Raw genomic sequence first — 26822 nt, 5'->3', positions numbered from 1 at the left:
GTTGTAGTTTTATACAAAATACATGTGGACAGATCTACAATGTTTTGTGTGTGTTTGAGATCATGGGTATTTTTTCCCCAGATTACTTTAACCACTATTGGTTACGGTGACAAGACTCCTCGTACTTGGCAAGGACGACTCCTAGCTGCCGGCTTTGCTCTTCTAGGAGTCTCCTTCTTTGCCCTGCCTGCCGTAAGTCTCCTGTATATTCACATCTATATATTTACTCACAACCCTGTCAGTGCCCAGAGTAGCACTGCTGACTTTTGTTTGACCTTTGACCCTCAGGGAATTCTGGGGTCAGGGTTTGCCTTGAAGGTTCAAGAGCAGCACCGGCAGAAGCATTTCGAGAAGAGGAGGATGCCCGCTGCCAACCTGATACAGGTAATAAACACAGTGAGGCTCTTTTAATATGGGATTCCCTAAAAACTTGTTTCATCCAGATAGATGTTACTTTGCAGGACGTAGTAGTTTGCTCTCTGACCATCTCAGTCAGGCAGCTTTATGTGTAAACATGAATGCACCTCTAAGAATGCAGAACAAAAATCTTCAATTATTTCAGGTCTAGTTGTGCTTATGAAGATTGGAAAATTAAATAAACTAGACTTATAATAATAGTAATAATAATAATAATAATAATAATAATAATAATAATAATAATGATAATAATACACATTAAAAAATGATACACACAACCAATAAATGTTCATTTTATTTCATGTATATGTCAAGAATGAAGGCAAATAGATGACTCATGTAATTATATATTTTAGATGTTCGCTCTCATACCTATGTACATGGTAATTGATAATCTGCCTTGTAAGCCCCTTTGGGCTGATAATCAGATGCTTTATTTATATCAGAATACAGACCCCACATCTGATTTTTGATGTTGGATATAATGTAGTCCATCTAAATGTCAACATATTTAGCACTATTTTACATTAAAATGCTGTGATGGTCGATTTGAGAATTTATTAGCAGTCTGTCTTTAAAGTCTTTTGAAAATCTGGAAGGAAGTCTTAACGTTAGTCACGGTTGCATCCTTAAAATCTGCAAGCATATCTAAGCATATCTTCATCTTCATGTAGAGATGATCACACACAAAAAACTTTGAAGATACAATTAGGTGTGAGTTCTCTCTGTGAGTTTTATCTGAGGGGTTAAGGCAAAGATTACATTAATAAAAATAACATTTTTGTTAAAAAAAAAAGTGAAGAGACGAGCCAATGCAATCCAACAACGGTAGCATCAGCCACATGGCACATGGACTCGAGATGTAAGACACCACACTGGGTGACACTGTAGGTTCTTAGGGAATCCCATTCTAACATGGTGTTGACTAAATTTACAAACACAATAAAGAGTTGGAGTCCAGCATGTTTTTAACTTCACTTAATGTTTTTGTGTATTTGTGTCTTTCATTAGGCTGCATGGCGTCTCTACTCTACAGATGCCAAACACTCTTATCTGACAGCTACATGGTACTTCTATGACAGCATGTTGCCTTCATTCAGGTAGGTGCTTCCATCAGTCTACATGCTCAGAGCTGAGTGGATTCAACCATCAGATATCTGTGTTCAGTCAATAGTTTGAAGCGTTGTAAATAATGCAGACAGAGATTTAAGAGTTGCATCAGGAAGCAGTGAATTGTTTACAATAATAAGTGATTTTTCCCTGCTCATACGTTGAATACAAACACATTTGTCACCTTTTGTCCGTCAGGAACAGAACCCCTTTTAGTTAATTTTGCAGTGGTGGTTTAATTAAAAAGGAATATTGTTTCCTCTCATTTTGAAATTAAATATGGACCGAGCCCTTTCAAACACCTCTACCACCACTATTCAATTATGCCGTCATTATTTTTGCTCTGCGCAGTGGTTTCTTATATTTTGCATTTATTTATTAATTTGACTAATTTTTATTTGCTTAAAAGGAGGGTAACATGAGAAACTCAGACAGAAGCATCTCTATTGCATTGACATAAAGTCAGAACTTTTACTTTGCAATATCTTAAAGATCCAGTGTGCAGGATTTGGGGCACATATTGGCAGAAATTGAATATAAAACAATAAGAATGTTTTCTTAAGCGCTTAATCTCCTGAAAATAAGAATCCTTGTGTTGTTGTTAGCTTTGAATGAACTGTTTGTATCTGCACTGGGAGTGGGTCCTCACCTACAGAGACTGCTATGTTGCATCACCATGTTTCTACTACAGCCCAGAGCGGACAAACTAAACACTGTTTCTAGATAGGGCCATTTGCATTTCTGCGTCAGCCACTAAAGTTAGAAGCCCCTCCGTGACAAGCAGAACAGCATTGGCACTAATTTTTAACATAAACCTGTTTTACTCAGTGTTTTTACCGGTTTAAATCACTGGGTCTGTGTTTTTTGGAGAGGAAGAGACCTTTACAGATAATTCAACTCCTGGTAAAATCCTCCTGAATGTCTGGATCTTAAGTCATCAGAGAAAAAAGGTGAGCACTGTAGCAGATGTTTGGCTAGCAACCTGTCTGTGAAGAGCTGAACTGTGTCGGCGAAATACTGATTTGTAATGTGAAAATGCTTTATTCAGTGATTTTTACCAGTTTAAATCAGGCGGTTTGTTTGTTTTGGAGAGTAACAGACCTCTATGGATAATTTGGCTCCCAGTAAAAACCTTCTGAACAATGAACACTGAAGGAACTCTAACCGGGACTTCATGCTGAAGCTTCAGCAGGTTGTAGTCTGCGATCCTCACCACTAGATGCCACTTAGTCCTACACACTGCTCCTTTAAATTCAGATGTTCCTGCTATGTCTCTCAAGTATCCCTCTTCTTTTGAGCGTTTGGACCATTGATTTGGCCTTTTTGTGAGTTTTTCATATTTTGTTGTTTTTTTTGTTCATTTGTCATGTTTTTTTTTGTGTGTGTGTTTATTTGTGCACGTTGGGGTTGTCAGAGAACTGACGCTACTGTTCAGTCACCTCCAGCGACAGCGTAACACCAAGAAGGTTCTCCACAACTCCTACCTCACGCTGCTGTCTGGGCTGCGGCCCTACAGCTCCCCCTACCTGTCGGGGGACAGGTACGCACCCCTCCACCTCTCACATTCGCACAGTACATCCAGACACTCCGAAAGTCTACCTACACTCACACACAAACACCCAATCACAATCAGAACAGTAACAACAGGGACTTAGAGAAGAAATTATCAACAAAGCTTTTTGTGGAGCTTTCTGCACGGATGTGTTGTGTATCTAACAATGTTCCAACTAACGCTGATCTGAGACCACTGTGTTGCAGGCCCCCCTCCCCATGCTTCTCTGCATCTTTGTCTGCTACATTCATACTCTTGCCATCTCTGCCACCTCCCACTGTGCACTCACTGGTTGCTTCTTCCTGTCTTCCTCTTTCTTTCCCTTTATTTCCATTGTATCGTCTCCATGTCATCCATCCTCCATCCTTCATCTGTTCTCAGGAAGGCAGAAGTCCCATGCAGGTTTGTTCTATAAGTCATGAGCTGTGCTTGTTGATAAACGGCAATTTGTAGTGAGAGCAGATTTGCTGCGTTAGAGTCTTTAGGTGATATCGGGCTGATAAGGTAAATGGTATGTAGTGGACTTATGCATGCATTAGATGAGAGAAGCAACAGAATAATGCAAATGTTGCTGCTAGAAATGACTTTGCTTTGAGGAGCTGCTTACACTACATGACTTTATACGGCTGTCTTGATGCATATACTCAGGTGAAACATTATCCACAACCTTTGCATGATCCTTCCCCACCTACTGGTTCCTCACTTCTCACTGACTGTGTCTCCATAATCCAAAATGGCCTCTCAGGAGTACATTTTTCATCTTTAGGTAAGGCAACAAGATCAGGAAGGGAAAGGGCTCTTTGGAATATTGAGATCTCACACCTAACCCTCTCTCCTTGGTTGTTCCTTTGCTACGCTTTATCCTCATGGGTTAACCACGTACCCAGGTCGTGTCCCAGAACTTCTCGTCCTCCCCTCACTCCCTCCCTTCTTCCACTCCTGTCTCCCCCCTCACCCTCTCTCCCTCTGCCTTGTGTGTCTCCCCAGTCAACTTCTTTCTAAAAAACGGGGTCTCTTCCGGATTCATGGTGGCCGCAAGCAGAGGTATCCACGGCAATAAGCCTGTGCACGGGGCACGCTAACTTAACAACACCATTCCCACTCCTCTTTTAACACACAAATCATGCTACTCTTGCCTGAAACACTCAAACATTTGTGGACTGGTGCAGCGGCTTGTTTTGTCACTGTATTTTCAACCATATTCTGCAAATTTCTATCCCCTAACTCTTTGAAACCTGAATCGAAATCTTTTTTTTTTTGCTGCATTCAGACGCTTTTCACAAGTATTTAAACCGTTTGAAACCTGAGCTAATTGGTTAGATTTCTTTCAAAAACATGGGAAAAGGGGTAATGAGCAGCTTGGCAAAATGTCCCTCAAATTGCAGCAAATTAGTTAAAGGTTAAAAAAAAAAGACCAGAAAATGTGTTTTTAAAAAGGGGGAGAATTGTTAGAAAATTATAAAATATAGGGAAAAATGTCTAGAAAAAAAAAAATATAAATATATATATATATATATACATATAATTAGGTTCTTGAAGAAAATACACCTTTTTCTTTATTTTCTGCATTTCTGGGGGTTCTGTTTATTTATTGCATATTTTCAGTAACATTTCTTGTAAATTGTTACTATTTTCTTGCTATTTTGTGGGCCATTTGTTGTTGAGTTGCTCACCGCCTTCTCCCCATGTTTTGAAAGAAATCAAACCATTTTGCTCATGTTTAAAAGGGTTAAACAGATTCTATACTCTGGTCCACAAATGCTTGAGTGAATCCTTCACTGAAATGCTGTGCTCTTCTCCCCTGAAAGGATGTTTTTCCAGCTCTGACTCTCCTGCTGGACAAACCAGGGTTGATTTTGCTTGGTTTTGCTCGAAAGTCATGATAAACCATGTGTTGAAAACAAAACAGAAGTCCTAATGGTTTATGACAGTGTCACAAAAATACATGTTTCTTTTCGGCTAACATCACATGTTTCATCAGATGTCTCTGATGAAATGAGGAAATAAAATATTCACTCAAAAATACGCAATAGCTTCCCAGAGAAAAAAAATGCTGCTCACAATAGTCTTTTCTTTGTCCCATCAGCAATAACTCAGCTTCTTATTTGGACATAACCAAACATTCTGATTTATTTCTCCAAGCCTAGAAATTAGGAGCAAAAGAATAAATAAGCAGTTATTTTGCTGTGCTTATAGGCTTCTCAAAAGACAGACAAATTTGAGAACAGATAAAAAACACAGAATTGAGACTTGACTTTGATCACTGAGATCTGTTAATTCTGATATTGTGCAGGCTCATTTCTAGGCCATTCAAGTCCCCTTTTGGTTGTTGATGTTATCTTAAGACTGGATTTTTTCAGACAAATAAAGATCAGTTTAATCATTTTAAGATCTTAAATTAGGATCGGGCTGAGACAAGAGGAAGGCTGTTTCTCAGGAGTTGAGTTTAAGAAGTGTGGAAAAAATGGTCAAAACTCACAATGATATTAAACTGAGCTCAGTCATGTCTGGAGACATAGGCTGGACAAAGAAGAGATCTTATTTTGAATTTTCCTTTCCTTTGGGTTCTCCCAAATTGGAACTGAAATCAAAAGAATTGCCCTGCTCTTGACTTGCTTTATGTTTTCAATTCACTTGTTTGCTTCATTCATAGTGTCTTCTTGGAAAGACGGTTTAAATGATTCAGCATGCTCTTCTGCCCTAGATTACTCATGTAACCTTTGAACAAAATCAGTATGTTTGTGCTGCATTTTTTAAAAAGGTTTTCAAAGTGCTACAACGTTTCCGTTTGCATGCGATATTCTTTAATGTTTTGGAACGATTCAGTGAAGTTTATGGAGCTGAATGCATCCAAATCATTTGCTTGCTCTCCCAACTGCATGCAAAGCTCTTTCACTCTATCTTCCCCATTTCCGCCAGTGTACCTGGAGCATTTCAGCTTGCTTGTATGAAATGTTGTTTGCCACTAAACCCCCTTAACTATTTAAATTTTAATTTAAATGGCACACGCACAACAAAGAGTATATCATCGTTTTTAAAAAAAAATGTGGGATTGAGCGGCTGGGCCGGAATTGCTCTGCGGTGCATGATGTTTGCATTGCCTTATGGATCCGTGACAGTGTGTAACATGTGAGTGGTTGCAGAGAAGCAGTGGTCTCCAGAGCATGCCGTAACAGCAGCATTAGGAGTAGATCTGTTGGGTAGAATGGCCGTCAAATAGCTTTCCTCCTGAAAATAGATGACCTCACATACCGACCTGCCTTGGGTTGTTGTGCGTGCACTTAATGAGACACCTTCTGTACAGCTGCGCTGTGATATTTCGATGCTTATTCACTCTGTTGAAGGGATTAAGGAAGCGTGTCTCTATTCTGATGGTATGTGGAACATTTTCCGCCGGCCCAGCACTACTGCGAGTCTTGAATCAGGTTTCAGATTTTGCTGAATCAGGTGCTATGATAGGCACATTAAATAAGCAAATCCTCAGGGCAAGAATCATTTTTTAGCAATATTGAGTGGTCCCTGTGGTCAAACTGCCTTCATGATAAGTCAGCTAGTCTGTCCTTCGCTGAGACAAAATGTAAATGTCTGTTTGTGTCCCTGTTTTGTCTGTTTGTCGACGAGTCACTCTAATGATTGTTGAAGTCAGATGCTATGTTGTGTTCACTTTTACTAACTAACTCTTTTCTAACAAGCTGCTGTTCTGCTGCTGCCTTATACTCCCAGGATAACACAGCTTAGTTTCCCATTAAGGTCAAAGGCATGGACATTGTGATCATTGAGAAAACCTAGTGTCTTTCATGATCCGAAAAGGATGCTGTGTCTGCAGACATTTGACTGTTTTATCTTCACTATCAGCAGTAAAATGGGCTTCCGGGATCGGATCAGGATGAACAATTCCCGATCATCCCAAACCATTAGGAACAAGGCGTCACCGCTGCCCCCGGGCTCCGGTGTCCGCCGCTCTCCCAGTCAGGAGAACGTCCCCGAGCCTATCAGCCCGGGGAAGGTCCAGAAGAGCTGGAGCTTTAATGACCGCACACGCTTTCGCACCTCCCTTCGCCTGAAACCACGTCCACCTGCTGATGGTAGGTACACATACACTTAACTCTCCTGAGGATCATTTCTGGTTGTTAATCCTTTGAAGCATGAGGAAATTGGCTTCATTTATTTCAAAAACATAGAAGGAAGGCAATGAGCAACTTCACAAGAAATGACCCAAAAAATTTGCAAGAAATTTGTAAAAAGTTGCAAGAAAAGGAAACAAAAGTCACAGAACAAAAACAGAGTGACCTGAAAAAAGTGCTAAAATATGAAAATAATAAATAATAAATAAACAAACAAATAATCTCTGTAATCTAATTTTAAATATATAATTAACATAATTATAAATATGGTTGTCTTGATATTTTTCATGTCATTTAATTTTTTAAGCAAAGTTTTAGGTGTCCATTCAGGTTTTAAAGGGTTAAAGTCTCTCCCTCTGTCTTGGCTCAGTGGAGGGGGTCGGGGAGGACAGTGTGGAGGACAAACCATATTGTGACGTTGCCATGGAGGAGGTAATCCCTGCAGTGAAGACACTCATACGGGCTGTGAGGTGAGTCCTGCTATCAGTATTTTATTAGTTATGACAACACTGGAAATCTTGTCAGGGTTTGTCATCTATTAGCAACCATTTTGAGAAATTTGGCAACCAATTCTTGGCCTTTGGTTGCCATCAGTGGCGAGTGCTTTTTAACCTATAAAAAACAGGGAGAGTAAACAGCAAAACATGCACCTCAAAGTGAATATTTTTTAAATATTTGTTGCATAAGTGCTGTTTATACACAGAGCCAGAACACAGTGCTGCACATGTGTGTTTACTTGCATGTGCAATGGCATCTTCTGAAACAGAAACAAAACTTACTGCTCCCATTTGTCATTTAGATTCAAAAACATGGAAAAATAGGGTCATTTAGCTGGCTGAACAACAACTGCATGTGCGTTCAGACATGGGCCCTTCTCATGGGCTTTGACAGCCTGCATTAATTGGTGAACATGCTGCTCCTCCATTTAGGTGCTGGCATGTGCAGATTCAGCTGACAGAGTAGAAATATCCACTTAGGAGAAGTAACTGAGCCCTCCTGCAGGCAGGGTTAGTTCCCTCGTGCGACCTTGTCATTCAGCAAGCCTGGCTCATTCAGGCTGGTCATGTGGCGTGATAGGGTGGCCTATAAGTACACACACACATGAATGTACAAACACTGTACAGGTGGAGGATCACAGTACATTACCTGCACAGAGACAAACGATATTGTACTGTTTAGACAAGGACAACTGAAATAATAATTGATTGGGAGCCTTGGTGATGTTGATTGCTGTCATTGTGTCATCTCTTACTGTAACTCACTAAAAGCTTTCATGTCATATCACTGTAGCACGTCAGTGATGGATGTCCTTACACAATATGTGCTTAGGCACTTTGAATGAGTTTGGCTTACTGTCATGAAGAAAATGCAAACACTTTGCACATGCAAAGTACGCAGTCATAACTCAGTGTCTTTATGAAGAATGCTCTGTTGGCAAATATATAACACAGCTATAAAAAAGAATTACTCATGTTTACATTGCAAAAATACTTTTGTATTTAAATGTGAAAATATCCCAGAGGATTACCAACAATATTATGAATGCAACCTCTCTCTCACACACACACACACACTCACTTGCAGAGTAACAGCGTAGAGTTTTTTCACTGATGGCGGCAGAAAAAAACTACAATTACTAGCAAACATCTGGTGTTGGGGCCAGGCCAGTCTCCAGAGAGATTTGATGAGAGCGGATTAGATCGACTCTTTCAGGTTCCCTGATGTCAGCTGTGTTCCCTCACAGCGATGCTCATAGTAGTGTGACGCTGTTGTGTGTTTCCATTTGCACTCTGTGAAGCTCTTGAATGAGGTGGATACAGATAAGATGCATACAGTATATTCACATTAACAGTGTTACAGTGTTGTTTAGTTCTGCTGTTTGTTGTGTGTAGATGAGTGCAGATATTGTGTTATAATCTTTACGACTTCGATTATTGTTTATGATTAGCGCTGTAATTGTATTTGTGCCTGTGCTATTTGCTAAAAATGTTTATTTTGGACTCAAGGACGAAGTGATAAGTTATTGGTGGTGTCATATGCCATATGTACGTCCATTCCATTCTCATGAACAAGAAATCTCAAGAATATCTTGAGGGAACTTTAAAGATTTTGCTACAAATATTCATTTTGACTCACAGTGAACTGGTTAGATTTTGGTGTTCATAGGTCAAAGGTCAAGATCACTGTGCATTTGTTTCATTCTTGTGAATGTGATATCTCAAGAAGACATTAAGAGAGTTTTCTCAAATTTGACATAAAAGTCCACTTGGACTCAAGAATGACTTGATGGTGGTTGAAGTTCAAAGATCAAGAACCTGAAATGGACTGACTGTTTGGGAGTCTTCCTTATCTTCCTGATGACCAGTCTGCCCCTGTACATTGTCACTGTTACTAAAACAGCCTCTCTGTCTGACCCTGGTGATATGCTACATTATATACTTCACCCCCCAGATGACCATTCTTATGTCAATTAATCACACCATTTTACATTGAGTTTATGAAGAAAACTTAGTTTTTCTTACATGCCTCCACGGTGAATGAAGAATCAAAAAACTGAGGAAATTATTGATAAATTGAAGTCATAGTGCTCTATGTTTAATACCAGCAAAACTATATTAAACCACTTGTTTACAAACTCTCTCACAACTCGTGCAGTATAATCCAAATCTCATTTCTCCAGTCGTATGCTCAGTGCAGCCTTTTCTAACAGGGAGCTTAAGTGTAAATTTTCTATGTTCTACTCAAAGCCAGACAAAATTCATTGTTTTACCTCTTTAAGAACGGGGGCAGCTGGTCCACAACTGCCTAAATTGGTAGTTTATTTATGTTTTGTGGTTATGATGAATCCATAGATAGATAGGTAGATAGATAGATAGATAAAATGTATATAGTCCTGCTGCTCTTAAACATGGACCCCTATGACTTCAATTCATCAAGAATTTTCTGTTATTCTTCGTTCAGCGTGGAGGCAGGTGAGAAAAGCAGTCTATCACAAAGTCAGCTTAACATGGGATGAGTAATTGATATTCAAATCATAACTTTTTGACTAAAGTGTTCCTTTAAACCAAAGGCGTCTTCTTTGTGGTTACACAGGAGGTAGATATTTTCTGGTCTGGGGATGCAGCATGATACATTTGTTTGATATCATTATGCCACTGATAGGGTATTATATGACCGCTCCTCAGGTTTGCACTTGACTCAGCAGATCGCCCTGACCTCAGCTGCTCTGTGCAGTACACAATAGAAGAGAGGGAGTTCCTATAGATAGTGCAGGTGTGTAAACAGCAGGTGCTTTGCACACACACATGCGGCAGCCTTGGCGAGTTTCAAGATTGATGTTTGTGAAACACCAAATTTCGCGGCAGGGCTTAGTGCTGAGACTTCACTTCAGAGAGGCTCATGTGGTTAATCAGTGCCTGGCTGCCGGGATAAATGTGTACGGTGTTCTGTGTATGTACGGAGGAGAAGGCAGAGGGAGCAAGAGAAGAGAAGAAGGGAAGGAGGAGGAGGATGGGAAAACAGGGACTGATATCTCTCTTCGCTCTCGCTACTGTGACTGTCCTCACGTGCACAATCCAATACTGCACAAAACACAAAATTTCTGCACATTTGCAGTCTCGGATGAAGCTCCTACTTTATTAAATAAACAGTTTGGACATGCTTACAATTTATAACCATTTGATCTTTAGACATTGTCATCAGTTTTTGTTGCATTTCAGCTTTAATATTTTTAAACTCATATAATGTTTATGCAGTATCTTTCTCTTTAAGAATGATTGGGTACGCACACAGCTGGAGGTAGTCATCATATCTGGCGAAGAATCAGACTTGCCCCTGCAGTAGCTCACCCCACTTGGCCCGCCTTGGAATCGTGTCAGCATAACAGTCATTTTTAAGTTACAGATTAAACCTTGCCATTGGAGACTATCAGGGATCCTCCTTTGCTGAATTGCAAAAATATTTGCACTAGCTATGCAAGCGTTTTGGGGCAAAGATGACATTTCCTGTCCCTCCAATCATTGCTGTGTTTTTACATCTCAACTTCCTTACAGTAGGAAGGTATAATATCTTTCAGCGAGCGGTGCCAGCTGCACAGCACCACTGCCAGTGACTGTTGCACTGGAAGTTTTTTGGGGAAGAGTGGGGCCACACTCCATCCTGACCATGTATTATGAAAACCATTTCATCGACAGAGAAAGAGTCAGCATTTCGAAGAAACCCTTGGAGGATCCAAATCTAAAGTACCACCCCCCTCCAGCTTTTCTTTTACCCACACCTGAGACCCACCCTGGCAAAAAATCTGCATCTACCTGCAAAATAAGAAAAGGCCGCCTGCAAAAATACCCCAAATGCAGCAGTCATCAAGAATCAGAGTGCTGCGTGAGGGGGAAGAGTGCGCTGATGGCTGCTGTGGCACCAGCTGTAGACCACCACTCCTCCTCCTCTCGCTCCTCTTCTCCTTCCCTCACACCTTCTCTCCTGCTTTGTTGCAGCACCGGTCACCTCACAAAACTGTGCACTGCATGTGGCCGCTCTAAGTGCAAACGCTGCAGACCTCAACAAAGGTTACACTGGTTATTTCAGAAATTGACCCCACTCCCAAGTTCAGGTTTGCTTCTGTTAAGCCCATTTGTGTTTTGTTGCGTTAGTGTGTAGATATTTCCATCAGTGTGTGTATGCATTTTTGGCATTATATCTGTGTGTCTGTATGGTTGTGTACGCAGATATGTGTGTGTGTGACATTTTCTCAGAACAGCTGAGTGTTTCTGATCTTCTGCTTCCTAGACCTTTTATGTGATTTCCTTTCTTCCTCCGATGAAGGCAAGTGGGAGTATTATAGTGGACTTAGTCATCTGGATGTGTGAGATAGGATTTCCTCGTTAAAAAAAAATCCCTCCTTCCTTGCCCTCACGCTCTCTCTCACTCCTCCGTCTCCCCCGGCGTGACTGGCCTATCACAGAGTAAGATGACAGCTTGAGTGTGTATATTTTGTCTCGCTTACATTCGGTGTTTCCGGTCCTTTTGCAGAGCCAGCATCTCTTGCGTAAGTGATAAGAAGGGAATTGAAAGACCCACCCAACACAGAAAGCCAGGCACAGACAAACACACACACACACACACACAAACACACACATGCTTCAACTTTCCTTCGCTCCCTTCCCCATTATCTCTTGCACATCCTCCACTCCCTCGTGCATGACGCCCCAACCAGACCGCCTCTGGCAGAGGATGTTGTCAGTGATGTGTTCGTAGTGCTGGGTCAACATTCCTCTGTGTGATTCCCCCACATTTGGGGTTTGGGTGGTGATGTGTGCACTGGGAGTAGGAACCAGTGGGACCAACATGGCTGTCATCCTGACAAAGGAGTAAGAACAGGGGGTAGCTCTGATGGAGGTGCATGTGTGCTCATTACTATGTGAGGATCTGTGCTAATTGCTGAAACAGCAAGCACTGATAAGCAAATGTCTCTGGGAGATGTTGTCATCATCACAATATATCCACATGGTTTAGTCGGGGGGCGACTCTGCCCTCTTTATGGGGCTGTTTGTGAATGATAAGGTCACTCCGACTGTAATTAATCTTGTTATTCTCAGGGTCTCCGTGATAGCTGTCCTGCCCCTGCATTTTTCCAAAGGTTTACTGTATATGTGGGTGTGCGGTGTGAGGCTCTTTAAAGGTGTTCAGAGGAGTGATAACGGTGACTCTGGTGTGTTTATGTAGGATCTTAAAGTTCCTTGTGGCCAAGAGGAAGTTTAAAGAGACGCTGCGTCCGTACGATGTGAAGGACGTCATAGAGCAGTACTCTGCTGGACACCTGGATATGCTGGGCCGGATCAAGAGCCTGCAGATGCGGTAGGTTTTATGCATATAAAAAAACTCTAATTTTGTGTTTGCTTTGTCATTTAAAATAGGGGTTGACAGATTTTGGGCCCGGCTGATTTTTGGGGCTGATATTCTGTATCTGTGTTTTATTTAATGGGCACCGATAAAATTAATAAATGAAAAAGCGTGCATATTACACTCAACAAACACCAGGGAAGGCAGTCTGCAATACACACAAAGAGTGTTAGCAAGAGGAACTTTTACTTTGTAAAACCTCAGGGAGCTATTTTTATTCATTCATTCTTTATTTAAATTTTCACTGAACTTATTTATTTATTTATTTTTTAAAGATATGCCTTTATTAGACAGGACAGAAGATTGATAGCGTGAAAGGTGTCATGAGAGAGGATGAAATGCAGCAAAGGGCTGCGAGTTGGAATCGACATTGCCTTCATTTATTGGGCGCCAGCTCTATCCACTGAGCCACCGGACGCCCCTTCACTGAACTTTGTGAAAAATCGTTGATTTAACTGTGCTAAAAGCTAAACAAAGTTCTGTGTAGGAGTTTTTTTATATTGCAAATTCTGAATTTTGACAGAAGTATTTTCATTTTTATCGTAAATGCATATCGGTTCAAAATATTGGTTATCGGTCTCATTAAGTACTGATAATCGGTATTGGTATTGGCCCTCACTGGAGAGTTGCCAGTTTGCCTCCTGGGCCTGCCAAAGTGTCCTTAAGCAAGGCACAGAACCTCCAGCAGCTCAGGGCGCCTGTTAATGGGCAGGGCGTGCACTTACATCTCTCCAAAATGCGTTGGAGTGTATTTAAAGTGTAGAAATAACAACAGTGAAAACTTGCAATTCTACTTGGGGATCAATAAAGTATGTCCTCTAATTCTCTCGTGAGAAATGGAATAAATGTCACCTAAGATATCAAACTTTCTTTTCAAGTTATGCCAAACAAGTTTTAAAATAGCTTTAAAAATCATGTTCTATTGTTTTTGCGTGAAAGGGTGGACCAGATAATTGGGCGTGGAGCCGTTCAGCCCGATAAGAAAGCGCGCCCGGAAAAGGGAGAGAAGACGCCGCCAGAACTGGACCCACTGGATGAGCTAAGCATGATGGGACGTGTAGTCAAGGTGGAGAAACAGGTAACAGAGGAAGAGTCTGATTTACGTAGCATTTGTGGAACTTTGTTTTCTGCATAAACAAATGAATCCGCTGCAAAACCTCAATGGATTGCTTTCATTCACTCTGGTAGGTCTGAAAAAAAGGAAGTGCAGTAAAGTGAGAACAGGAAATGAAGTGATTTCGCATCTAATAGCTGAAGTCCATGTTTAATGAACACAGTGGGCTTTCTTTCATCAGTTTTTCTTTTCTGCTGCTCCCAGCAGGATTTGATGGCAAAAGCTCAAGAAAAAATGTTTTTAGTGTTTCAATGTTAATATATTCATTTAATTTATGAGAACATGGAAGGAAAACTCTAGAAACATGTTTCATCTCATTAGAAAAACGGATGAAATAGAGCGCCAAAGAACTTGACACACTGCAGTCTAAACGTGTGTGTGTTTCTTCAGGTACAGTCTATAGAAAACAAGCTGGACCTTCTGCTCAACTTCTACTCCCAGTGCCTAAAGAAAGGCTCATCCCACTTCACCCTGTCCTCCCTCCTGGACCCCGACCTGACATCTGACTACCACAGCCCAACGGACCAAAGAGACCTCTTCCCCTCTGCTAACACGCTCAACATCTCTGAGAGCGGTAACTTGGAATGACAGTGAGCTGAGCAGTCTCGCGGCTGTTCAAACACAGACACAAAACCCATTACAGTACGTCTTCCTGCGGCTGAGTCCTCACTTCGAGCAGCTCGACCTTAATGTCATCAATCATTTCATATCTGTCTGGGATTATCTTTTTTTTTTTTGTACCCCTTCCATCTCGAATCTGCACCCTCACCTCTTTTTCCTGAAGTGAATGTGTTCTCAGAGCTGATATGGACGGAGGCCACCAGATGGCTCCAGCAGACAGGGAGCCTCAGCCAAAGCTGCTCACCGCACACGCCTCTCGACCCACGAGATGAGGACAGAGATGAAGAGAGGGCACATAAACATGTATGACTAAACTACTGAACCACTTTCACACACTCACCTCATGCTATATATAAATATATCTATGCCTCCTTTAAAGCTTCAACTGTAGATAATCAGACTGGATTTTGTAAATCTTTGGAGAAATCTTGTCTGTTTTTCCCCTCATCATCATCATCATCATCATCATCATTTCTTTCTTTTTCTTGGCTGCTTGAATCAACTGACTGAGAGTTTGCTGACTCAGCTGGCATACTGCAAGTGCCATGCCAGTCATTTTTTCAGTACCTTAGGATGGCTGTGATGAATGTAATGGGTCCCACCTGCAAATTTCACACCGCCAGTTAAGCACTGAAGGAGCCGTCGACACGGAAACTATCTGCTCCCTTGGAGCTGGACAGTATGGAGTTAATATAAACTTAAAAAAACAAATGAAACATGTTTCACAAATGCCCCATGATTGAGTAAAAAAACATAATGTAGTTTGCAAATGAAAAACACAATTAACAAACTAATTTTACAAATATAAAACATACCTATAAAACAAATACACAGCACTTCTATTAAATCATGCTTTAGAAACAAACACACCTTGTCTTACAAGTACAAAAAAAAATAATTAAGTAATTCTCAGTAATTCTACCTCCACAATAGCAGGTGGCGCTATGTAAACTTAAATGTTACTGTTTTTCCAGCTAGAAAGCACTAAATAGTCAATGCTGTCTCTTTAATGACTCCTTGATCGTAACAGAATATTGTAACTTTCACCACTGCTCATTTAAGAAGACAGATCGTACTGGCTAGCTCACAAGCGAAAATTATTAAGTCAATAAGTTGTCTAATTCCACATTGCATAATATATTTAATCAAGGACAAGAAGCTAAATCCATGCTTGAGAGATTTAAGATTTTCCAATTCTCCATGAAAATTAATTATTTTCCACACCGTCAGTCGTTCAGTTTATGTCAGCTTAACACACCCTCCTCACACTCCCTGAGTGTTTAACAGTGATTCTAGCCTAAATATTTAACTTGTGTCTAACTAGAGACAAAACATTTTTTACCGTTACATATAGATTTTGTAAACCCATGGATATAAACTTGATTTGACTTGCAGTTGGTTGAGAAATCTAAATATTACAGTGCCCTTTTATCCAGAAAAGATAAAGACATTTGTGCGAAAATCCCAGCATCATTCACTGCGGAAAAATACTGCTAAAAGTGAAGTGATTTTTTTTTGTCTTTGAAGTATATATATTTTTTGTACTTGTAAGACATATTTGTTTCTGAAGCATGATGTATTAGAAAAATGTTGTGTATTTGTTTGATAGGTACATTTTGTATTTGCCATAACAATATGCATTAGTTTAATTATGTTATTATTACTATTATTATGTTATTTTCATTTGCAAAATCCATTGTGTTTGTTAGTAAATTGTAGGGCATTAGTAAAACATGTTTTGTTTAAGTTTTGGCAGGATATTAGCTCCATAGGTAAAGCACACCGGGCGGACAGCCACCTTGCCAAAGCACCACACCTCTGCGCTGCACCTTCACACCCAAACAAGGGAGTTTTAAATGTGTAAATCCTGCTTTAATTGCTGCCCAAATGTGTGAAAACAGCTGTAAGAATGCATTGGAGTGACTGATTTGTGCTGTACAATCTTGTCTATTTTCATCTCCATTCCCTCTCTTAGATGTTCTGTCTCCATCAAGCCCACTTGCAAAAAAGAAAGACATTAGTCCCTGTTTGTCTAGCACTGAAGTGAGGAATGTCCCTACTTATTTAGGATTTAATAGAGCCAAAATGTGCTGTCACAGATACCTTCCTTGCAATTTATCTCCTGGAGTATTCCATTGTGTTTTTAACGTGCCCTTTAAACTACTCTGTCTTGCAGCCCACCAACCCACCCCCAGATGTGCATGTTATTGTAGATAAAACCTCACTGATCCTCGGTCAGAGTTTCGACACTGATGTCACATTTTTCTGCACTGCTCCTCGTCACTCAGCCTCAGGTCAGGTTTACTGTGTCAGTAATACTCCACCACCTTTCTTACAGGAGGATGGCTCTTGCTCTTATACTCATCTGAAGGCATGCGATCCTGCAGTCAGCAGCTGTGGAGATGATGTAGACACTTTTCTGGCCAGTTTTAAACAATGTAAGGCGTCCAGGTCTAACGCATGAATTCCAGGCCATTATCCTCATGAATGCACGTGTCTTAGGAAATGGTTCCAGCCTTACAGCGTCACTACGAACAGACAGTGTGCAGGTTTGGCACCCATAGGTGTAACTTTACACTCTTCTGTCTTTTCTGGTTCTTTCTTAGAGATGTGTGATGCACAGGTTACACTCTGTGCTTGTGGACAAAACTGGAGACACACATAAACACACACACACACACACACACACACACACACACACACACACACACACACACAAACAAGCACATACAAATACACACATACAGACACACACACACAGACACACACACACACACACACAGTGAAAGCAATTCCTTATACTTAAATACTTTGGCACTTGATAACTAAAACACCTTTTTGTCTTTTTATCTTGTTTTAATTTCTTGACTGTAATTAATGTTCATGCACTCGATTTTTCGTAACCCAATAACAGCAGAAATCTGTTTTGTTTTGGTTTTTTTTAATGATTGTTGTTGTTAAAGTAAATGTAGGATTTAAGTTGACATATTTAATTTAGTGAGATACGATCTTTAAATAAATGTAGCTATTTTGTGAATCATGGATGACACAACTGTAACTACACACACAGCTGATCAGGTTCACGCTCAACACTTGCAGAGCTCATATGTATATTTTTTTAACGTCATCAGATAATCGTTGCCAGCTTCGACAAAGAAAACATTCGCCATACAGTATTTGGCCAGTGAAAAGAGTTCCTTTGTCCCTGCATTTATTTGTTCCAGTCAAACCAGTTGACTCAGGTGCTCCACATTTACATTTAAGCCAAACTGAGACTTCAAACAGTGAATGTACTTCAATGCTCGGTCTTTTATGATGCCATGAGAAATAAAATGGCACGTCAGAGCTTGCTTTTGGCCTCATACCACTTTTGCATTCATTTCATGGACAAATATATTTAGATTTATTCTTATACCACTGGTTCCCAACCCGGGGGTGCCGATCCCTACTCGGGGTCAACACAGCTTCACAGGGATCTAGAAGCCTTTGATTTTTGGGGATGTAAGAAAACTTTAAAAAGTATACAGTAAGCCTTGGGGATGTCAGTGGCTAACTGTAAGAAATTAATCGGTAAGACGAAAGAATATTTTTCACAGGTTACACACGTTTGCCTACAGGTTTATTTTGCCACCTATGGTTTAGTGAACTGCGCACCACCCTGGTCTGGTCCGAGCTAGATAGCAAATGGAGCTGGTCATGATGTGTTTACAGCTAATAACGCTGTCCCAACCCTACAGCTTTGCTGTGGAAACATTGTGCCCATCCTTCGGTAAGAGGCTCACATTTGAGCCAAAAAAAAACCTTTAGCATTGTTGACTATGTTATTACTGTTAGCTCTGTTACCACCTCTAGCAGTATCACCTGGACTGTTGTTAGAGGTGCTATCATAATTAACAATGCTAAAAATTAACAGGTTAGTTACAGAAACTGACATCCTAAGTAGGCCTATATCTCAGTATTTCATTCATTTCTGGGAAGAAAACTAAGAAAATTGTTATTTTTAAAGTTTAGATTAACTATCAGGAAAATTGATCTCTAATGAAATATTCAGGAAATAATCTGCTCAAAATTCATCCAAATGGTTTTAAACAAACTTCCTGCAGTAATTGTGTTCAATATTTGGGTTAATCTTGCAGTTTATCAGTTGAATATAAATAATATCCATTAAAAATATGTCACTTCGTCAGGGGTTGTCATTTTACCTAGAGGGGTCCCTAAAAGGAAAAGGTTGGAAACCAGTGGCCTAAACTATAGCAGAGAAGACTGTTTATTAGAGGCATTATTAGACTGACACTTCATTGTCACCTGGAATGTTGAGCTTTGTGAAAATGTAAGACCACTGTATTGCATGTTGGTGTTAGCAGTGGCCTCAGTATTAGTAGAAAAAAAACTTAAGGATGTCTCCTGTAAAGTCTTGAGTCAAGACATGAAAGGAAACGACCTGTGCCTTCTATGTCCTTGTTCTGTAACTGACATGGTGCAGCTTTCTGTCTCAAACTTAAATATTTATGCTGCTTTGAAGAGAAGGGTTTCATAGGGGTATCACGAGAATAGCCATGCTCTTTTTTTCTTGTAAAAACTTGGCCCAACAAAAAAAAAAAAAAAAAAAAAAAATACACCATCGAATTGTCCTGAATATGTATTTTTTAGGGTATTAGTCTTCTATGACTGCTGCAACCTTTGATATTTTCTTAGAGTATTATTATGTGTGTAGCATATCATTGTAACTTGGCCAGGACCTCCTCGCATTGTCACCCTTTCTTAACACCAGTCAGATCTGGAGGCATGGACATTTGTATCGTCACAGGAAATTCTGCAGGCATGTGTCCTTTCATAAGCATGTCACATAGAGACATATGGCTTCCACACAACTACCTCTGAGGCCACTAGGGGGCGCTAGTCTAGAAATCTGAGTATGAGAAACAGTAACTGATCGTCTAACTGACTGAATGCTATGCATGACTCAATCTGCACGTTCTCTTTGTTCACTCTGTTCTTCTTCACGACGCCCGTCCATCCATCCTCCACTGACTTGCTGCCATTTGACATTCCAGCTCGTTACCCTTTAACTGCTCTCTTAGGTGTTGGAACTGTTGTTCAAATGAAACTGATCAAAGCAATAAGCAAAACACTAAAGCCAACAAAGTCTTCCGATTCCAATTGATGTAGCTACCGGTTGATGAAATATGGCGCTTATCTTATTTTCTAATCTAATGCACACCTCTATTTGATCTTTTAAAGAGATACAAAATGTGTATCTGCTGAGGATAAAATTAGCTCACTTGACTAACTTATTAATTTATTTGTTTCAATAAAGCTCTTTGGACTGTATGTTGAATTTAGTCTCTTTTTTCTTTGTCTAAACCATTCCAATGAATTGATACTGTGTAACGACTGATAGGCTTCTGTTGCAGGGGGCTGAAATCCAGTGACTTAATTCCAAATATCTGGATATATCCAATGAATTTGTGTTACATTTATAGAAATTTAAAGTGGAATGTTTTTTGCTTGAATTTGTCAGGTAAATTTTGATTGCACAATATAATGGCTATAGAATAATGCAATAAAGGATTCGTCCACAAAGAACAAAAGATTCAGATGAGAGTCTGAATTTTTTAATGCTTCTATTTACGTCTTGAGGCTGTGAAGACACACTGAAAAAACATGCAAAAGTACAAACATTTCTGGCCTTGTTGGACTTTCCTCAGAGCAAAATAGGCACCATGACTCACCTTATATTTTGGTCACTCTATAGGTGCACCTTATCAGTCACCAGGGCTTAATTAAACTCACATGAAGCAAATTGCCAGCAGGTGAAGTCATCATACAGACGAGAACAATACAACTGCACAGCACACCGGCACATTCTCAGGTGCTTACTTATATACATGCATATACATACAAGTGTTAGCTTGTAAACTGGGACTTTACTATTGGACAACTATCAAAGGACAGTTTTTTAGGTGCTTGTGACCCACAAAACAATTATAATGTCTGGACATGTTTTCACTCTAATTCTTTTCCCCACCGGGTACGATCTCCTGGGAAAATGAAGGCTCGATTTACTGCACAAAGGAAGTCCAAAGAGTTTAAATGTAAGTTCCTTGTGGTTATTATCTCCAATAATGGAAATAGTTGACGCTCAAACAAACAACAGTAGCAGCAAAACAATGACACCACTTAAAAACACTAGGGAGTTAAGGGTGTCTGTTTCTACTTTCATTGACAAAAGATGATTTAGGTAATCTATTTATCAAAATTGTGGTTTGACAAAAAAAATTCTAAATCATAATTCATAAGTGAAAGATGGACTAAAGTCATGATCTTATATTATGTTCAATTGTTTTATTGCCTTGTTGAGTCTGCTGACATTTTACTACTGCAGGATGGTAACTGTGCGTCTTATTATGAGTACACTATGGGAGAATCAACAAAAGGCTTTTCATGGCCCCTAATTGCAGGCACAGTCATTGACATTCTTTCATAGAGGAAAATAATGAATCCTTTTTCATTGTAACTCAAACTTGGTATTAATTGTGTACAAATGATTTCCGGGTACAGCAGTCTGAACTCATGTTTCTCATGTCCACCAGGAGACTGACAAGTACTACAGGCCAACTTCCAGTTCTTCTTTGTCACAATGAGAAGTTTCCTACACCGTGACAGTGGTAGAACAAAGTCACGTGTCGTTTGAAGGGGTCAACAATCAAATAGGCAAATGTCTGCTCCTCCTCTCGACTGCTGGGGTAACATAGTCCGGACTCGTCCTACAGAGGATTAAAAATACCACTTATGTGTGAGTAATGAAGGCAAGCCGTGTGTCTATATTAAAGACAACTATGCAATGTGCGATTTTGACAATTGCAAGTCACTTCAACTCAGATTGATGTACTGTTTGACAGTTTATTAGTTGCAGATATTGTGATATTGCAATATTTTCAAACACAGCACCTTCAAGGCAGTGCAGTCATGATTCCTAAAAATCAGTTAAAAAACTCCAGGGATCACGTCCCAGTTTTTCAAGAGAATCCCCAGACCTTGTGTGAGCAATTACATGTATAAACTATTTTCTCTTCAAGGAACTGCACCCGCCAACTGTATCACTGCGCAAAAGGAAGCATGCATCTCCTGTTCACTCAGCTAACACGAACGAGCTGGCTAGCGTTAGAGGCTCAGCTGAGGAGGACACTCTTAATGTTTACATCTCGAGCTGTCATGAGCACGAGCCTCTCAGGATTACATAGTTGGCAGGTGTAGTTCAGAAGAAAGAAAACAGTTCCTGCTCACTTCTCGCAATGAGGTCAGTGGGTTATCTTTCGTAACCGAGTCATGATTTTTGGAAAGAGACATTACTGTTGAGTTCTTCAAATCTATTTATGGCGCTTTCAGTACCACAAGCTGAGTGACTTTCAGTTCCATTATACTGGAGAAAAGGCAGACGTCTCCGTGACCAATATCTCCAACACGCTGCAACTCACACCTAAGCAATTTAGATTGATAAATAGCACTGTAGTTAAGAGGAAAATGTGTATTTTTGTTTTTTTGGGGTGAGCTGTCCCTTTAAGTTAATACATAAATGCTAACTTAAATTGCTTTCATCAGATATTTTACAGTGATTTTGAATCATTAGCCAGCTGGAAGTCCAGCTGCATGCAAACTTAGTTGGCACAAACACACTCAATCAGTCACTTACATAAGCAGACACTTTGAGGACTGTGGAGACAACACTAATCTTCTTAGTCTCTGGGTCCTTCTGAACACTACAAAGTAAAGTGTGGAATCAAAATGTTATTATTGGATCAGGACGTAACCAATAACCTGATCAAAAACTGTTTATCTTGTTGGACAGTATGGATTCAAACTTGGGAGCAAAATATTATCAGATTGTGCCCACCTGATAAGATCTTTGTAAATTTGCTTGGTGGTGTTGATGTATGGATCAATGGTGTCTTCATACTGACAGAGCTCTCCTCCAAAGCACAAGTGCTTAAAGAGGCGAAACAGAAACTCTCCGCGCTCCTCTCTCCCAACCACGTAGTAGTGCTCAGAGTCCTCCTCCTGCAGCATCTAGAGGAGCAGAGGAAGACTTTGACTGACTGCATGTCAAAAAAGATAGAGAAAGACAGATGGGTGGATGAGAAAAGGCACAGTGACCTGTCTGAGTTCATCATAGTCGGGGTAGACATCATGGAAGCATTTAACTACATGTCCAGAGGGCCTCAGGATCCCACAAGAGTAGATTGGGTCGAACAGCTCCATGGAGACCTTAGTGCACGGCACCTGCTCCACATCGACAGATACCACTGGCTTTTCTACAACAAACAGACAGAAGTCAAAAGCATTCCTCTGAAATTTGACTGCAAATATTGTCCAGCAGATGAGATCAATTTCCTACTATCAGTGATGAAAGGCTTTCTGGGGGACATGACATACCAAGAGGCCCCCAGGCTCCGGCGTCCATCTTCCTCAGACTGGATACCACATTGGGATCTCTGAAGAAACACTATATATATATATATATATATATATATATATATATATATATATATATAGCAGAGTGACCTCAAGACAATTAAAATATTATTTAATACACAATCTGTAATTGTTTTCTATAATGAGATTAGGTAAGAAACATATTTTTCAGTTCAGTATATACAGCAGAGAAAGTTACTATTCCAGCCTTGGAAACAGCTGCCTATGCTGCAAAGCCACCCAAAAAAGGAAGATGGATTTATCAAAAAGAGAGTCTAAACAAAGAGTCTGACAATAAATTAAATAAAAAAATCCTTTTCTTTCAAATACATGGGGAGAAGGCAATGAGCAACAAAAGAACAGATAACCCACAAATGAGCAAGAAATGAATAAAACAAAACAAAACAAAAAAATGGTAAATTAGTAAAAAATACATACAATACATTTTTCCTGAGCCTTTTTAAAAATAATTTTCTAACCAATTGCTAATCTAAAAAAATTGTCATGTACAGGGTTCAAAGGTATAAATACATGTGAGAGAGTTTCATTGTTTTCATTATTTAGGTTCATTTCCTGTTTTATTTTGTTCACTTCTCTTGTTTCAGATCCCCACTTCCTGTCCTTGTGTATTTCCCATTTCTGTGATTGGCTGCCCTGCCCTGATATGTTTCACCTGTGTCCAATTATCCCAGTCTCCCTTGTGTATTTAGTCTGTGTGCTCCCTGTACCTGTTCATCTTTGTACCTTGTGTCAAATTCCAGCATCCTTGTTTTCTGGACTTTAACTTTAAATATTGTTGAGGTGAGGTGAGTTGAGTTGCCTAACCCTTTTGAATTGTTTGCCTGTCTGACCTATAGGGTAAAGACTTTGGTCTTTTGCCTCTGAACTGTTGTCCAACTCATGCACTTGGGTCCTACATCTTTGTCTACCAGTCTTGCCAACCACTACATATCACCTCGCCAGGAGAAGACCTGGCGGTAGCTACAGAGGCACAGGTGCCTGTGGTTGTCTGGTGGGAGGAGTTCAGGTCAGAGAGAAAGGGTGTACTTTCAAAACCTTTTTTCCCCCCTTTTACAGATTTCTGCCTACTGCAGCTTTAATCATCACTTAAAGTTATTCAAATCAGTCAAAAGTTATAGGCCCACTGTGATTTCAGAAGAGTAGCCTAATCTATAACCTATCATGGTGGATCTTACCAGTACAAATTTTTCACTGCTGTAGGGATAAAAGCACTGGTCAAAGCTGTATGACTGAGCTGAAATCCTCCCCAGCATGGACCTGAAATCACAACACACATCTATTACACGGTCATGGAGACAAGAAGCCCAACTGACAGAAGGAAGAGATTATTTCTGAACTTTTTTATTTTTTTAATTAAATTTTAGGTTAGCTATGATTCATACGTTACCATTTCATAAAGAGGTTTAAGGTGTCTCGGTCCTGTAGGAAGGAGAGCGTCTTGGAGTTAAGAGGACTAAAATAAAAAGTTTGCTCAAAAGCGTATTTCTCGTCTGCCATGTTTTTAATCTTTCTTTGCTTGTCGTTGTCGTTGTTGTTGTTGTTGTTGTTGTTAGGCTATAAAGATAATGATGACTCGCTCTTGCTCACATCAAGTATCTGAGCTGTAGGCGTTTACAGACCAATCAGCAGCAGGTTTGCTCACCAGCAGCCAATCAGCGTCTTGTTTGGACGGTTTCTCCCGGTGCACGGAACGACGACGGAGTGGTTGGTCGCTCTGTTTCTACCAGCTCCGAAGATCCGTGTACGTGTTGCCTTGACAACAGAGGCTGGTAACGTTTCACTTAGTGACTGGAACATTCTTTTTAAAGAAGCTAAGCTTCAGCGCGTGCTTTGTCGCTTCATTTGAATCCCATTATAAGCTAAAGCTTTGAGTTCATTTAACTCACTTTCCCAACATGTATCCAAATACATCTACCAGGATGGCACTACCCACAGTGGGGCCAGTGGGACAGGCGACATGCCTTCACAGCCACCAGAGAGCATCCTTGTCCTGCTGTAGAAACACACTGCCACTCATCTGATCTTCTGTTTTAGCCTCACATCCCTCTATTTTCTCTGCTAAAGACTCAGCACACTTTAACCATAGGACTCCAAAAATGTTCCTCAGTAAACTGCTGGCAGCTGTCCTTGCCAGCACAATACTGTTATTTTAAGGTGTAACTACCATATTTGCTTGAAATTATATTACCATTAAATCTATTACAGTACTCTACAGTCGAATGTGAGGTTGACAGTATAATACTGTAGCTAACCTGCATGTGGTGTCTGTCCTGCCCTTAGGCATAATTTGGCAAAATAGAAAATACTGCTTAATGCTGTAAAATCAAACAGCAGCCTACAGTTTATGTTAATTGTCATGGCTCCAAAAAGCATCAAAACTGATGGTGTTTAAGTGTATTTTGTTAAAAAAGTACATTACTGTTAGAATTTGGGAGAGATCATTTTTACAGCAGGTTGTTATAGTGCACCAGGTGAGCTTTGCAAAGGTCACCCTGGATTTTTTTAAATCAACTTACTGGCTTCAGGTGCATCCCCCACCTAAATATGTATTTTAATTACTGCCTTGCTCTGGTTTTTATTTGCCTCAGATGTGTAAACGGTCTCATAAATTTTCTTCAATCTATCAGGAACACCTGAGCTTCAGGAAGAAAAAGCGCAAGATCCCTTTTTTATCATCAACCTTACATTTATAGATTATTGCTCTTTTTTTTAACATCACATCCAAAGGGCACTCTGTCTTCTGAAGCTTCTCACCACCACTTCTACATGTGCTTGTTTTGCTCTTGCGCATATAGATTTTTTTCTCTTAAAGTTGTCCTTGTAACTCCCTACAGATCCCTACAAATATTTTTTATACATCCTGGCTCAAATACTCATTTCATTCCCAGCATTCCAGGATGGTGGAGGATGTGGGACCCTTTGATCCACATTCCAGTATAGGACGCCCAGACCCTGATATTCCCTATGAGGAGAGCAAAGAATATCCGGTGTGGGCACTCTGAAGTCATGATAATGTAACCATGTTGGGCTGTCTCTTTTATTTCACTGTCTTGTCATTTAAAGTTTTTAAAATTGCGATGTTAAAATATATGACTGTTCTTCTTCTGCTTGACAGGACTATTGTTATGAAATGTATTATTAACTATTGTGTGGACCCATTAGCCATAGGTTTACTTTAACAGCTCAAAGTGCTGATGATAATTGGAGCGATAAACTGAACTGTATTTGAACATAATGAATTATTTTCATATTGTCATGATGAAAACAGCCAGCCAGAGATAATTCAGTGTGTCTAGACGGTGACAAGCCAAAAGCAGAGGATGTATGCTGGGCCAAAGATGAGGCCAAATCCAGCTGTTACACTCCAACGAAGGCACGGAGGGAGGGAGAAAATTGTGCCAAATTGATGTTTTGATACCGTTTACAGCCAGGCTATAACCTGACATAATTGAGTCAAGTCATTCAAGCAAAAGCGTCATTCCTCTTTGTCTGC

At 40.1% G+C, this 26822-nt stretch overlaps 2 protein-coding genes across 5 annotated transcripts in view; one reads left to right on the top strand and one right to left on the bottom strand.

Annotated features, from left to right (window-relative positions):
• The window catches only part of kcnq4 (potassium voltage-gated channel, KQT-like subfamily, member 4), a 71692-nt gene extending 53505 nt beyond the window's left edge, over positions 1-18187 (top strand). For 2 of the 4 annotated variants that reach the window (XM_088090439.1, XM_088090436.1), the window contains exons 6-15: positions 82-192; positions 289-384; positions 1429-1517; positions 2942-3067; positions 3461-3481; positions 6935-7164; positions 7574-7673; positions 12925-13056; positions 14041-14179; positions 14606-18187. In XM_088090439.1, the coding sequence (XP_087946565.1) occupies positions 82-192; positions 289-384; positions 1429-1517; positions 2942-3067; positions 3461-3481; positions 6935-7164; positions 7574-7673; positions 12925-13056; positions 14041-14179; positions 14606-14803 (1242 nt within the window). In that variant the 3' untranslated portion in view covers positions 14804-18187. The remainder of the gene's footprint in view (positions 1-81; positions 193-288; positions 385-1428; positions 1518-2941; positions 3068-3460; positions 3482-6934; positions 7165-7573; positions 7674-12924; positions 13057-14040; positions 14180-14605) is intronic. The other 2 variants (XM_088090437.1, XM_042506153.2) reach the window with 2 other exon arrangements.
• Positions 18188-20500: 2313 nt separating this feature from the next.
• Positions 20501-24923, bottom strand: cfap300 (cilia and flagella associated protein 300). Its single transcript, XM_088090446.1, has 7 exons — positions 24717-24923; positions 24505-24586; positions 23270-23339; positions 22991-23148; positions 22731-22903; positions 22530-22596; positions 20501-21603 (listed from the first exon to the last, which is right to left on the bottom strand). The coding sequence occupies exons 1-7, from the start codon at positions 24824-24826 to the stop codon at positions 21472-21474; spliced, it is 792 nt and encodes a 263-aa protein (XP_087946572.1). The 5' UTR covers positions 24827-24923; the 3' UTR covers positions 20501-21471.
• Between the last annotated feature and the right edge of the window lie 1899 nt (positions 24924-26822).

The sequence above is a fragment of the Plectropomus leopardus genome, chromosome 17 (assembly GCF_026936395.1).
Source record: "Plectropomus leopardus strain MGB_pleo_1.0 chromosome 17, ASM2693639v1, whole genome shotgun sequence".
Lineage (NCBI taxonomy): Eukaryota > Metazoa > Chordata > Actinopteri > Perciformes > Serranidae > Plectropomus > Plectropomus leopardus.
This window is presented reverse-complemented; position numbering and strand designations above follow the sequence as displayed.

What these genes read in the sequence shown, in the direction of transcription:
- cfap300 (XM_088090446.1), bottom strand. Translation starts at nt 24,826, where the DNA reads ATGGCAGACGAGAAATACGCTTTTGAGCAAACTTTTTATTTTAGTCCT. An exon ending in GCAGTGAAAAATTTGTACTG is followed by an intron (nt 23,340 to 24,504) that starts GTAAGATCCACC and finishes ATATATATATAG; the next exon opens with TGTTTCTTCAGAGATCCCAA. An exon ending in CGGAGCCTGGGGGCCTCTTG is followed by an intron (nt 23,149 to 23,269) that starts GTATGTCATGTC and finishes TGTTTGTTGTAG; the next exon opens with AAAAGCCAGTGGTATCTGTC.